Here is a 14,140-nt window from a genome sequence, read left to right as displayed (position 1 = left end):
GCCTATATGTGCCATTATCAGTTGCCTGCGCGAATAGCTCAACCTTGGCCAATGAATATCGAACCAAATATAAATAACAAACGTCAATAGCAATTTTAAAATATTTATTGTTGAAGAATAAATTAAATTTGAGTTTCACATATGTTTTCCAAAAGACAAAATACATTCGTTTCCTATTCTGGTTATTGCAGGTAGATCATGTGTTTTGAATCAATGTTAGCGCAGCACAAAATGGGTTAAATGTCACGTGGTAGCGGGTGGTATCACTCGAGGCTATAACATTTGTATTTGAAGCAAGAGAACAAAGAATCAGAACCTATATAAGAGTCCCCAAGACGCTGCGCAGTCACTCTTTGGCATTAGAGAGAGCAGAGAAGATTACTGCTGGTGCACTCTGCGTCCACGGGTCCAGAAGAAGAAGATGATGATGATGCTGACTTCTATCCTTCTACCCTGCGTCTTTACGCTGCAGTGCCTCCGAAGCATGCATTGTTCGCCAGTGCCAGAAGGAAGCAGGTACCAAGCGGCGCCGGTGAGTGCAGTATACTTGAGTTTTATACATTTTCTTTGTTTGATAATATCTCTCAACAGTCAAAATGAACTTGATAGTAATTACTGGAAGTTTCATCGGTATTGCAAGTTAACCACTATCCGTGCATTTCAAAATCACCTGCTATTTCAAATCATGCACACATGAGAGTGCAGAAAAGTTTGCTTAGTTGCTATTCTCAGTTTTCCAGTTCAGATTTTCACTGCAGGGGGATATTTTTTTCCTTCTTTTTTTATTCCCGAATGATCAGTGTGCGAAACCTACACTACCGTTTGCTTGCAGTTATGATTGTGCTGAACCCTGGTTGACAGATACCAACCTGCTAAATGTTTAAAACCAATCGGGCAAACAAATAATGTATTAGAAGGGATCTATGTCAATACTTAGTGCTAAGATGATGCGCCTGCCCAGTGGACAAAGTGTCATATCTTTCAATGATGATCAATACATGACAGGAGTAAATCACAACATAACATTTAAACACTGGATCATTAATCCTAAACAAAAAGATGTCTCAGTCGAATACATAACCATCCCAGGATGGGACTAAGTCGAAGAAATGTTTCATTTAGAAATTCCACAAAGCCGCTGCCACAACATTGACACTGACAATAAGAAGGATTTTATTTTCAACCTTGGCTACCATGGCACAACTGAAAGTCCTGGGCATGTGATCAATAGAGAATGTAATTGAGTTCTTGTCTCTGCAAGGCAGGGAATTATAATAACTGGGCTATAAATACATTTTGTCAACAACCCCATGAATGAGAGGATAAAGAGATATTGCTGATAACTTGCAATATTAGCCTACTGCCTCAATTACAGAGATTATCAGGTACTTTAAGATGAAAACTGAAAAAATAAATGTGACATCAATTTGAGAATGTTTGAGGTAGCCTACTGTATAAAGGACGAAGTATGGTAAACGTCTCCTCAATGGAATGGAGGAAAAATTGTTAGTTTAGTTTCTACTCTCTTCCTTTTACTGAAATGACTTGCACCTGCGATGGCAACACATACAAATAGTAAATCAATGTTATCCCACTGGGCACACACTGTTTGAATCAGTGTTGTTTCCACATCATTTCAATGAAATTAAGTTGATGTCTAGTTGGTAACTGAACTGAAAATATGTAGTCTTGTCAATTTGTTTCCCATTGTTGACAAAAGAGTGGGTGATTATACAAGCACAGACACGTTTCTCTGTATGTGGCATCTGGGTCAGGAAACACAGTGCCTGCTTGCTCTCTCAGGGAAAATGGAGGGAAGAGAACACGATGGGCTCACTGTTTGGATATCTCTTTGTGAATAAAACCCACGTCCCTTGGTTTTTCTTCTTGTTTTGCGCCATTAGTTCTGTCCTCTCACACTGCTAGACACCGTGAGACCAGAGAGATTACTAGCCTCAGTTAAATAGCATCCACCTGTTGAATTAGGCTACAGCAGCTCCACATCACTGGAAGGCTCCAATGAAATGCCAAGTTAGAACGCTTTGAAAAGCCCTCCCTCTTGAAAGGCGATTGGTTTCTGTAAAGCATCTGCAAAACAGAGGAGGGTTCCTGAGGACCATAAAAAAATGAGAAAATGAATACGATCAGTTCATGCAAGGTGAGAGTCGCATCATTCCCTTTGATTCTCAGCTCAGCACGAGGAAGTTTGTTTGCCAGGAAAGATAAGCGAGCACAGTAAGTACCCAGGGAATTTGTAATATATCTTCCATTGCCTGGTGTTACTGATTGGGGCTGATGTATTGGATTAAGGAGGATAAGGAGGCAGATACCAAGGCATGTGTTGATAGTGGTGCATCGTTCTCTCACCTCATGGGTTTAACCCTCTTTCCTGTTATAGTGAAATATTTGTCTTTATTTGCTCAGCTGTATATATGCACTCTCCAAATCCAGACCACATCTGATTTCGCATGTAAACATTCACTCAAGAAGACCAGCCTCTATCTTCATAACTAGATTCACTCCAGAATGCTTACCAAGTTTCTCAGTTTGCAGAAAATACCATCTAGTATTGTTCTAATAGGAACGGGTTTTAGTATCCTCCTTCTAAGTTCTTACAAGACATAGTGAAATCTGACAGAATGTCCACATGTTATAATGTCAGGGCTTTAGTATAGATAGAGAAACTTTTCAGAGGCGCCTTGTACAGACATGTTGAGTTGTGCTTTTTGAATACCACTCTGCCAGATCCACTCCACTGCATTGGCTCAGAGATCTTGTCATCACTGTTACCAGAAGCTAGACGTGTCCATACATGTAATGAATCCCCCTCCTAAAACACGTTGGTTCACATACACAATGATAAAAAAGCCTGAATCACCCACTTTCGGGGTGTACTACTTCAAAAATGGGCTATTTGCATAGTCAGCAGAACAGAAGATGATGGACTGACTGAGTGGCAGCCAAAGCAGTGAAAGCACAACACCACTGTGTACTGGGTATACACTACATATGTACATAATTACATATGTGTCCAGCCTCAATGGGTATACACACAGAACACCATACATGCTGTAAATGTAAATAAAGACAAAGTTTCCGGTTCAACCCGTGACACCATGGAAGTGAACTTTTACCTTTACCCTGTTGGGAATCTGAGGGGAGGAGCTGTGCTTTCTCTCACCTCAGGGGCTAGACTGGTTCATTTGATTGATGAGGGGGGATAACTTGTCAACAACACTCATTTCTCTTCTCGTTTCTCTCTTTGAAACATGTTGAGTGCACACGTCTACTGCCTGTTAGCTATGATTTACAACGTACTGTAGATAACCCACACTTCCTTTCGCATGCTGTTGGGTATATATATGTCTTATCACCAAACTAGATTAGAGAGCAACCCTAACATCCATATATTGAGTTGAATTCCAGTTTGCAAACTCTACAAAGTGAAATGCAGGTGAAAGACTGAGAGTTCTGCATAGTGTTCCTCCCCTTGTTTAGGGGCACATAACTCAGGGTAAGGCCCTCTCGTTTTGAGGTCTGGAGCACATTCCACAAATCCTGCTGGGCATTGTTCCTGTTATAGTGGGGCAGCTATGCACATTTTGTGATAAAAGCACAACATTTTGCACATAGGTAGATTTATAGACCCTGAAAATATTTAGATATGAAGCCACCCCAGATTTGGCCCATGGGGGGGAGTGGCAGCCATTTTTCTAAATGGCCGCATAGGGTAATACTATTTCAATATTCAGAAGGACTATATTGAGGCAAGCACACCACATTTGACACAGAGGTAGATTTGTGTAGCCTGAAAAGATTAAGATATGGAGCCACCACAGATTTGTCCCCTGTGGGCCGTGGTGGCCATCTTACAAAATGGCCACTGTTGGTAATACAATGTTACAATTCTAAACAATTTATTTTGTAAACACACCAAATTTGGCACAGAGGTAGATTTATGTACCCTGACAAGATATATATATGGAGCCACAACAGATTTGGCCCAAAGGGGCCAAGGCAGCCATCTGAATTTGCTTCTGATATGGGCATCGCAAAGTAGCTTTAGTAGACATTTGTTTACATGCTTATGTACCTGGCAGGATGTGAACCCCAGTCTCCACCTCCAGAACCAAATGTCAGAACCAAAATAAATATTCTGTGCTTGGTCTAGGGTGATTTTAAGCTGAATTCAGTACCTCACGCATTCTACCTCATCTCCGCTACACTAATTTTTAAAAAAAAGACCTACATGACTGCTGTGTTTCCTTCTGTACATGTTGTAATATGCTGTGTGTGACTGTTAAACATTTTGGTTTTGAGGATATCCAGAGCAAGAAGTAAAGCCCAGAAATAGGACTTAGTATATGCAATTACCTTTTGTAGATTAAAGGTTTGTAAAATAGTGGCACAGTCTGCAGCCTTTTAGTAAAATTATTGTGGCTCCATATCTTAATCTTTTCAGCATACCTCAATCTACCTCTGTGCCAAATTTGGTGTGTAAATCTCAAAATAGGCCTTCTGAAATGTAAATTGTATTCCCATCTGCATCCATTTCATAAGTTGACTGCCACGACCCCCAGAGGTCAAATCTGTGCGGGCTTAGTTTTTAAATTGTTTCAGGGTACATGAATATACGTCTGTGTCAAACTTGGTGTGTTTATCTCAAATAAAGTCCTCCAAAACTCTAACATTGTATTACTGACAGTAGCCATTTTGTAAAATGGCTGCCATGCCCTCCAGGGGCCAAATCTGGGATGGATCCATAGCTAAATGTATTCAGTGTTCATAAATCTACCCCTGTGCCAAATATGGAGCCTTTATCTTGAAACAGTCCTTCTGAATTCCCAAAAGGTTTTACTGTTGGTGCCCATTTTGAAAAATCTTTCCACGCCCACAGTGGCCAAATCTGTGGTGGCTCCATATCTAAATGTTTTCAGGGTACATCAATCTACACCGGTGCCACATTTTCCACCACAAAAATGCACAACACATTTTTGCAGCTATCGGTCACCTCACAACTCCACAACACTATTGCCTCACAGAGCAGAAGTTAGCTACCAGAGGGAGGGTGGTCATTTCAGCAACATGGTATCTTAACCCAATGACAGAATGATTATCTGGTATCTGTTCTTCATTTAGAAGACACTCAGTACACTACCATCTCATGTTCTTAGTGTGTTAGGGAATTGAATGTGTTTTACAGTAGCAGTGTCAGAGGAAATGTACTGTAAACCCCTTTTTGATCCTGAATTCACCACAATGGCTCCTGAATTGCAATGCTGCAGGAGCTGTAAACGGCCTGCAATTGTACAATTTCAAAAAGCCATGGAGACGCTGTGCCTGACAGAATTCCTCCTTTTTGTCATTTACGCTCGAGGTATGAGTTAATGAGCAGAGCCATTTCCTCTGGGTTCTGCAGGGGGATATTTACTGTACTAGTTCCTATGTGTAATGATAACTGACAGTACAGTAAGCTCCAAGCCCACAAGATTTTCAGTTGTTTTTGACCTCTCATACTCCCACCTTCAGAAACATTTACAGGCAATCATGTTTAGGCAATGTTTTTATTTGATATTTTACCGTTATTTAACTAGGCAAGTCAGTTATGAACAAATTCTTATTTTCAATGACGGCCTAGGAACAGTGGGTTAACTGCCTTGTTCATGGGCAGAATGACAGATTTTTACCTTGTCAGCTCGGGGATTCAATCTTGCAACCTTTCGGTTACTAGTCCAACGCTCTAACCACTAGGCTACCTGCCGCTCCAATGTCAATGTATGCATGGATTATAATAAAAAGTAATGCATTTGGATACATATTTCTACCAACAACAAAAAAACATTTCTAATAAATGTTGCTCATGTTCCTGCTTTTTCAAAGGGATGGCTCCAGAGGTCTGATCTCCACAACCTGAAGAAGAAAGGAAGAGCCCATCCTCAGGACACACTCAAAGACACAGCCTTGACCAGAGGAGACCCTATAAGAGCAGCCCTGGTAACTAACAGCACTGAGGTGTCTAACCGCTCCCGCTGTGGCGTCCCTGACTACCCCATGCTGAAAGATGTCCTCTACAGGGGGAAACACAGGCAGAAACGCTTTGTCCTGTTCGGGGGGCGCTTGGAGAAGACTGACCTCACCTACAAGTAAGGAGATATTATTATTATCATAGTATAACCACACTGTTGAACGGCGCGTATGCATTTAGAGATGGACGTGGACCCAACCAAGGAAATATCATTTTATATATGACATGTCTTGGTGGATAGTTGCCAGTACAACTGGTTATAAAGGTACAGTATGCCCAGAATCCAGTGTTACTCTATCCATCATTTGTTTATTTTGTAAGTCCCCTGTTTTGGTCATAGCTCTTATATTCTAACTCAACAAGGCAAGCAGGAGGTGCACTCTCATCACGTTTGCCTCAAAAACAAAGTGTGTCTCTGAAAAGGAGGAACCTATGATGTTATTTCTTTGCCTCCTCCTCCGGAGACTCACGGCATGGAGTGTCTGGGCTGGGCCCTCTGTCGGCTGAATGCTGTCTCTCTGTCTGTGTCCTTTGGTTCCTCTCATTGTGGCTGTTCTTTATCATAATGCATGGTATCTAAAGAGCCACTCGGAGAGAGGAGTAGAGGGCAAGCCATGATGGGCAAATGAGACTGCTGGAGTTGAGCAATACAGTTGTCTCAATGTGCCCAGGGATAGGAGTAGGGCTCGCCTGTGTCATGGCAGTGTTACATTGGGAGCCCTCATACTTAGGACAGTGGAATCACTGGGTTTGCCAAGGGCTTTAGTTTGGATAGTCCACTTAGGCATGCATTTGATATGAATAAACTTCTTAGATGATTCCCTAATTTAATTGTAATTTTTGACATAAGCTCTCTAAAGAGTTTCTTTGTTTTAATGTAATAGTCATCCTGGGTGGTTTTACCTGAGACAGCTCATGTAAAGGTGAAGGAAGAGGACTGTTATACACAATTATCTTACAGAGCCTGCAGGTCTATGTAACAGCACACCTCTGTTGATTTGATGGTTAGATATCAAATCAAATCAAATTGTATTGGTCACATACACATGGTTAGCAGATGTTAATGCGAGTGTAGCGAAATGCTTGTGCTTCTAGTTCCTACCATGCAGTAATATCTAACAAGTAATCTTAACAAATTCACAACAACTACATTATACAGACAAATTTAAAGGGATGAATAAGAATATGTACATATAAACATATGGATGAGCGAAGGCCGTGCTGCATAGGCAAGATGTAATAGATGGTAAAGAATACAGTATACTCTATGAGATGTTTAATGTAGGGTATGTAAACATGATTAAAGTGGTGTTATTTAAAGTGACGAGTGATACCTTTATTAAGTCCATTTATTTAAGTGGCCAGAGATTTGAGTCTGTATGTTGGCAGCAGCCTCTCTATGTTAGTGATGGCTGTTTAACAGTCTGATGGCCTTGAGATAGAAGCTGTTTTTCAGTCTCTCGGTCCCAGCTTTGATGCACCTGTGCTGACCTCACCTTCTGGATGACAGCGGAGTGAACAGGCAGTGGCTCGGGTGGTTGTTGTCCTTGATCATCTTTTTGGCCTTCCTGTGACATCAGGTGTTGTAGATGTTCTGGAGGGCAGATAGCTTGCCCCCGGTGATGCGTTGTGCAGACCACACTACCCTCTAGAGAGCCTTGTGGTTGTGGGCGGTGCAGTTGCCGTACCAGGTGGTGATACAGCCCGACAGGATGCTCTCGATTGTGCTTCCGTAAAAGTTTGTGAGTGTTTTAGATGACAAGCCAAACTTCTTCAGCCTCCTGAGGTTGAAGAGGCGCTGTTGCGTTTCAGTTTTTCCGTGATGTGTACACCGAGGAACTTAAAACTTTCCACCTTTTCCACTACTGTCCCGTCGATATGGATGGGGGGGGGTGCTCCCTCTGCTGTTTCCTGAAGTCAACAAACATTTCCTTTGTTTTGTTGATGTTGAGTGAGAGGTTATTTTCCTGACACCACACTCCGAGGGCCCTCACCTCCTCCCTGTAGGCCGTCTCGTCGTTGTTGGTAATCAAGCATACCACTGTAGTGTCGTCTGCAAACTTGATAATTGAGTTGGAGGCGTGCATGGCCACGCAGTCATGGGTGAACAGGGAGTACAGAAGAGGGCTGAGAACGCACCTTGTGGGGCCCCAGTGTTGAGGATCAGTGGGGTGGAGATGTTGTTTCCTACCTTCACCACCTGGGGGCGGCCAGTCAGAAAGTCCAGGACCCAATTGCACAGGGCGGGGTTGAGACCCAGGGTCTCGAGCTTAATGACGAGTTTGGAGTGTACTATGGTGTTAAATGCTGAGCTGTAGTCAATTAACAGCATTCGTACATAGATATTCCTCTTGTCCAGATGGGTTAGGGCAGTGTGATGGCGATTGCATCGTCAGTGGACCTATTGGGGCGGTAAGCAAATTGGAGTGGGTCTAGGGTATCAGGTAGGTTGGAGGGGATATGATCCTTGACTAGTCTCTGAAAGCACTTCATGATGACAGAAGTGAGTGCAACGGGGCGATAGTCATTTAGTTCAATTACCTTAGCTTTCTTGGGAACAGGAACAATGGTGGCCATCTTGAAGCATATGAGGACAACAGACTGGGATAGGGATTGATTGAATATGTCCGTAAACACACCAGTCAGCTGGTCGGCACATGCTCTGAGGACGCGGCTAGGGATGCCGTCTGGGCCAGGAACCTTGAGAGGGTTAACACGTTTAAATGTTTTACTCACATTGGCCATGGAGAAGGAGAGCCCACTAGTTTGGTAGCGGGCGGTGTCAGTGGCACTGATTATCCTCAAAGCGAGCAAAGAAGTTGTTTAATTTGTCTGGGAGCAAGACGTCGATGTCTGCGACGGGGCAGTTTTTAAAAAATGTTTATTTATACGTGATTGACTGATGAGAGGGAGGTTATAGATATGTAACAAGGCTGGTGGTCTATGATGTGTTTCTACAGATGATGGTGTGTGGAGTTTACAGTCTCTGATGTATATATCTATATCTCTTCCTTCCCCAGAGTGGTTCGCTTCCCCTGGCAGATGAGTGAGGACAAGGTGCGGCGTGTCCTGCAGGAAGCACTGAGAGTGTGGAGTGAGGTCACACCCCTCACCTTCACTGAGGTCAGCAGTGGAAAGGCTGACATTGTCATCGACTTCACCAGGTATGAATGTGGTACAGTAAGTGTATTCAAATGTCAGTACAGTATGTGTATTCAAATGTTCGATTTCAAGTTACTGAGTTACTAAGTCCCTTTCCTGATATGGAGCTCTACTGTAGGTACTGGCATGGAGATAACCTGCCCTTTGACGGGCCTGGGGGCATTCTAGCCCATGCCTTCTTCCCCCAGACCCACAGGGAGGGCGACATCCATTTTGACTATGATGAAGCATGGACCCTTGGCAACTACATGGGTGAGTGTTTGCTTGGCAGGGAACATGCAAGAATTATGAAGAGTTGATTTACATAGAGCTCTATGTAAAATTAGTACAGCCAGGAAGTAGTTATCAGCTATGTGGTTGTACTGTGTATCCCCGTAGGTGTGACCCTCTCCCTGATTCCACTGCAGGCACAGACCTCCTCCAAGTGGCTGCTCATGAGTTTGGGCATGTTCTGGGCCTGCAGCACTCCCGGGAACCGGGTGCAGTGATGTCCCCTTATTACAGCTTCTCCTATCCCCTGGAGCTGAGCGAGGATGACAAGCTGGGGATCCAATACCTGTACGGCCATCGTCCACATATCCCGCCCCCATCTCCACTATCACCACCGCCACAAATCACCACAGAGACCAATGAGATCATTAGTAGTATCGTGAGTGTTACATCTTGCCATTCATATGTTTTGAGGTGCTACACAGGCAGATAATAATAACATAAGACATCAAATACAACTAAGATACTAGCCACACAAGTATACACATAATATGACAGTATGGAGATGCACTATTGATCCTCTTTCTGTCTCCAGCCTGACGTCTGCCAGACAGACTTTGATGCTGTGTCTATGATCCGCGGGGAGCTGTTTTTCTTTAAGTCACGCTATGTGTGGCGCATTCGGGAGGGGCAGCTGGAGGCGGGCTACCCCGCGCTGGCGTCCCGCCATTGGAGGGGGATTCCAGAGAGCATTGATGCTGCCTTTGAAGACCAATCAGGGAGTATCTGGTTCTTTCAAGGTGTGTGACAGAGATGTTGGCTGTCTGTGCTGTGGTTAGTCATGTCTTATGAGTATAGATAATCCCCAAGTTGAAAACAGACAGGTAAATATATACATGTAGGCAGACAAGCAGTAAAATGACTGCATTATAGCGTTATGCCTTTTTTGGTTACCCAGAAAAGTGTTCGTCCAAGACCAAATTCAGCAACCTTAAGTAGGGCATGTCAAGAGTGACAAGAGTGTTGAAAAGCCAATAGTTATGTAAACTATGAAAGCCCAGATCTTTGCAGGGCCACAGCAGTGGCATCAACTGTATGAAGTTCTCTCTCTCTCTCTCTCAAAGGTCAAAGCTACTGGGTGTTTGATGCAGAGAGACAGATCACAGGGCCAGAACCTGTGCGGAGGCTCGGCCTGTCAGTCTCCCACATCCAGGCAGCCCTGCTCTGGGGCCAGGACAGCAGTTACAACACCTACTTCTTCAAGTCAGGCAGCTACTGGAGGTTCAGCCCCAAGGAGAACCGCGTCCACTCTGTCTACCCTCGCAACATGCAGGACTGGAGCGGCATCCCCAGTGATGTAGACGCAGCCTTCAAGGACCAACACGGTAATATATCTTATGAATGAATCACCCAATCAGCTTTCAGTTTTGAGGTGAGTCCTACACTGAAATGTTCGATGATGGAATAATTATTGGATTGTATTGAGTAGTCCTTTTCACTCAGACCCGTACGTACACGGGTTGAAAATAGCAGATTCTGCTAAGGATAAGCACCTTAATTGGAACGCAGTGCCTGTACTGTAACATGCTATACATGATGTCAGAGCCCAGGGTCTCTGCTTCACAGAGCTGTATGGGTTTTGACCGACAGCCGCTCTGAACTTGAGCACCGCACGATATCCATCCCTCCCGCTAATTGTGCAACTTTAGTGCTCTGTGTATTTTGAAAGATGAGACGTTGAGGATTATAATAAATACCACTTGGATGTTATACAAGCAAGCCAAACCCCTGTGAGTCCAAATGTGCACTTCACATTTCCATATCATAACACTCATGTAATATACAGTTGGAATTCTGAACTTACGTGCTTGCAACAAGATTTAGAATTTTGGAATATTGACAAGTGGCTGTTGGGATGTTGAGTGTGCAAACATCACTATTTTTGATGTACAGTTACAAGATGACATGGCGTCATACCCTGAGTTGTTCAGAACAGAATGTGTTTCTGTGTTTCTCTATTGTGTAGAAAATGAGCTGTGGACCACTCATCTGAATGCACTCATGACTCCATTCTATGATCACCAAAATTACTATCCGTTTCTCTGAACTGCCTTGTGAAAGTCTAACACTGTAAGATCGTACTTGATAATTTAGCTAGTGATGTTGGCAATAGAACCAACTTTCAAATTATGCCCACCTGACCTAGATTGTCATGTATAATGGACCGTTTTTGTATTGCGTAAACAACAACAGTAATTATGGAAAGGCGGGGATGCAGGGCTGTGATCCAAACAAAACAAATACAAGTGTGCTTGCTCTAGTTCCTCAACGGCACAGGTAGGAGAGATAAAATAAGTTGAAGACTCTTCTTTGAGTCATAAAAGTACATTACTTGGGAACTGTCTCCACTTGGAGACACCAATTAGTCCTCTCACTCAAACCCTTATCATTTTTTTTGTCTTATATTTCACCTACCCCACATTTTCAGGAATATTCTTAGCATGTTACTGAATGTATCCAGGATATTTTCAGATTTCTTTAGCAATAAATGCAGCGAATAGTACAGTAAATGTAAAATGCACAGAAAATCATTCAAAATCAGGGTAATGTTTGGATTCAGTCTTGTGTCAAGTGAACTGTTGTGTCCTCACCTTTATAGTCTAATCATTTTTCCATCATCTCCAAACTGTTCTCTTTTAATTGCTACCATGGTTATGCAGATGTTTTCTGGAAGAAACATTTAAATGTAGCCCAGTCCTTATAGGCCAAATTCCCACGAGTGTAAGGAGCTAATAGATTTTTTAAAATTTATTGACAGGCTATGCCCACTTTATCCGAGGGAGGCAGTACTGGAAGTTTGATCCTGTGGAGATGAATTTACTACAGGGGTATCCTCGCTATATTGGAATGGACTTCTTTGGCTGCCTAAAATTGCATGAATAATCAGTATTAAGTGATGCCGCTGTCTCAAGATCAAACCAAAGTCCAGGTTTAGTACAACTATGCTCTCGTACTGATGGTCTTCAAATACAACATTGTAATGTTGTGCATTTTCTGGGAACAAGACCACTGCATCGACAGAGGCTTCTTCATCTTCTTCCAAATGTTGAAGAAACAAACGATTTAGAAAGAGACTTTATTTATTTTACTTGAGTGAGTTCCAAAAAATGTGTGTTCTTCCTCAAATATGTTTTTGTTTAATCATGATCTTAACACTTTGAATGGACTAGATCCTTTTTTTCTTCTCAGGGAAACACAAATTCAAATGTTTCCTCAGAGTTTGGACTTCATGTTCAGCTATGTACTTGTATTTATTTGTTACTGGGTTCGGTTCTATGGTCAGAAGTTGCATTGTTCAAGACCATGGACTGACAGTAACGTGCCATCTACAGTCCAGTACCAACCAATTGCAAGAGGTTCTTTTTAACTATATTATGATGTATAATTTACTCCAGAGATGTTGCGGCATAAACATGTTTGCTTTATTCTTAAAGGGAAATATGTCTAAAGCACTGCAATTAAGGTGCTAAATCTGTTAATCACTGACAATCAGGGACACCTTTTGTTCTCAAATGTTATGAACACTTACTCACAGTCTTATATGTATGACATCAAGTACATTATCTCGTCACATTTAATTTCTCTCTAAGATTAATATACTTAATTCAATAATGTTCCATCCATGGTGCTCTCAGTCAGTGCAAAGGGATGGGGTGAACTTGGTGCTGCATTATGTGAATCTAAGCCATGAGGATAAGTTACTTTTTGGATGACTGCAGTTTGTCAGTGCAGGACACTGATATATCTGCTTTACTGTAAAATACACTACCGGTCTAAAGTTTTAGAACACCTACTCATTCAAGGGTTTTTATTTATTTAGACTATTTTCTACATTGTAGAATAATAGTGTAGACATCAAAACCATGAAATAGCACATACTGAATAGAATCATGTAGTAACCAAAAAAGTGTTAAACAAATCAAAATATATTTTATATTTGAGATTCTTCAAATAGCCACTCTTTGCCTTGATGACAACTTTGCACACTCTTGGCATTCTCTCAACCAGCTTCACCTGGAATTATTTTCCAACAGTCTTGAAGGAGTTTCCACATCATAAATATATATTTAGATTTGTTTAACACTTTTTTGGTTACTACATGATTCCATATATGTTATTTCATAGTTTTGATGTCTTCACTATTATTCTACCATGTACAAAATAGTAAAAATAAAGAGTAGGTGTTCTAAAACTTTTGACCGGTAGTGTATGTATTTGTGATATTTTGTGTTTGACAGCCAATAGCTGCAGCCTGGTGGATAACTTGTTTTTAGTCTGTCTCTTCTAACATTTCGAGTGTTGACTATAGAGCTCAGAAGTATTTCAGGACATAATTGATCTTTAATTAAAAGAGCCATTATATCGGTTCTAATTATATATTAACATGTTTTTCTACTCAAATGTCACATTTACTATGTAAATACAAATATATGAATTCTGTACTGTGTTTTGGTACAAATAAAATATTTCAGCCTGAGTACATTGTCCATTTTTATGAATCAGATAGATAAATAGATAGATGGATGAATATGAAATTAAACATGTAAAGTGTCCCATGTTTCATGAGTTGTACTTAAAGATCCCAGAAATGTTCCATACGCACAAAAAGCTTATTTCTCAAAAATGTTGTGCACAAATTTGTTTACATCCCTGTTAGTGAGCATTTTTTCTTTGCCAAGATAA

The 14,140-nt window shown here is 41.8% G+C and overlaps 1 protein-coding gene across 2 annotated transcripts; it reads left to right on the top strand.

The window, feature by feature from the left end:
* The first annotated feature begins 268 nt into the window (after window positions 1–268).
* Window positions 269–13,934, top strand: LOC115139905 (stromelysin-3-like). 2 transcript variants are annotated; one of them, XM_029677763.2, is made up of 8 exons: window positions 269–532; window positions 5,881–6,143; window positions 9,046–9,189; window positions 9,306–9,439; window positions 9,595–9,836; window positions 9,993–10,197; window positions 10,522–10,782; window positions 12,216–13,934. In XM_029677763.2, the coding sequence occupies exons 1-8, from the start codon at window positions 422–424 to the stop codon at window positions 12,338–12,340; spliced, it is 1,485 nt and encodes a 494-aa protein (XP_029533623.2). In that variant the 5' UTR covers window positions 269–421; the 3' UTR covers window positions 12,341–13,934. The 2 variants fall into 2 exon arrangements, with proteins under 2 accessions (XP_029533623.2, XP_029533624.2); XM_029677764.2 differs by lacking the exon at window positions 269–532 and adding an exon at window positions 1,816–2,158.
* Window positions 13,935–14,140: the final 206 nt, after the last annotated feature.

The sequence above is a fragment of the Oncorhynchus nerka genome, linkage group LG13 (assembly GCF_034236695.1).
Source record: "Oncorhynchus nerka isolate Pitt River linkage group LG13, Oner_Uvic_2.0, whole genome shotgun sequence".
Classification (NCBI taxonomy): domain Eukaryota; kingdom Metazoa; phylum Chordata; class Actinopteri; order Salmoniformes; family Salmonidae; genus Oncorhynchus; species Oncorhynchus nerka.
The sequence above is the reverse complement of the archived record's forward strand: the minus strand, read 5'-3'. Positions and strand labels throughout refer to the sequence as shown.

Excerpts from the sequence above, each read along its gene's own strand:
- LOC115139905 (XM_029677763.2), top strand. The coding sequence starts at position 422 with ATGATGATGATGCTGACTTCTATCCTTCTACCCTGCGTCTTTACGCTG. Across the intron at positions 9,190-9,305 it reads ATTGTCATCGACTTCACCAG|GTACTGGCATGGAGATAACC; the intron begins GTATGAATGTGG and ends GCTCTACTGTAG. Across the intron at positions 9,440-9,594 it reads GACCCTTGGCAACTACATGG|GCACAGACCTCCTCCAAGTG; the intron begins GTGAGTGTTTGC and ends ATTCCACTGCAG.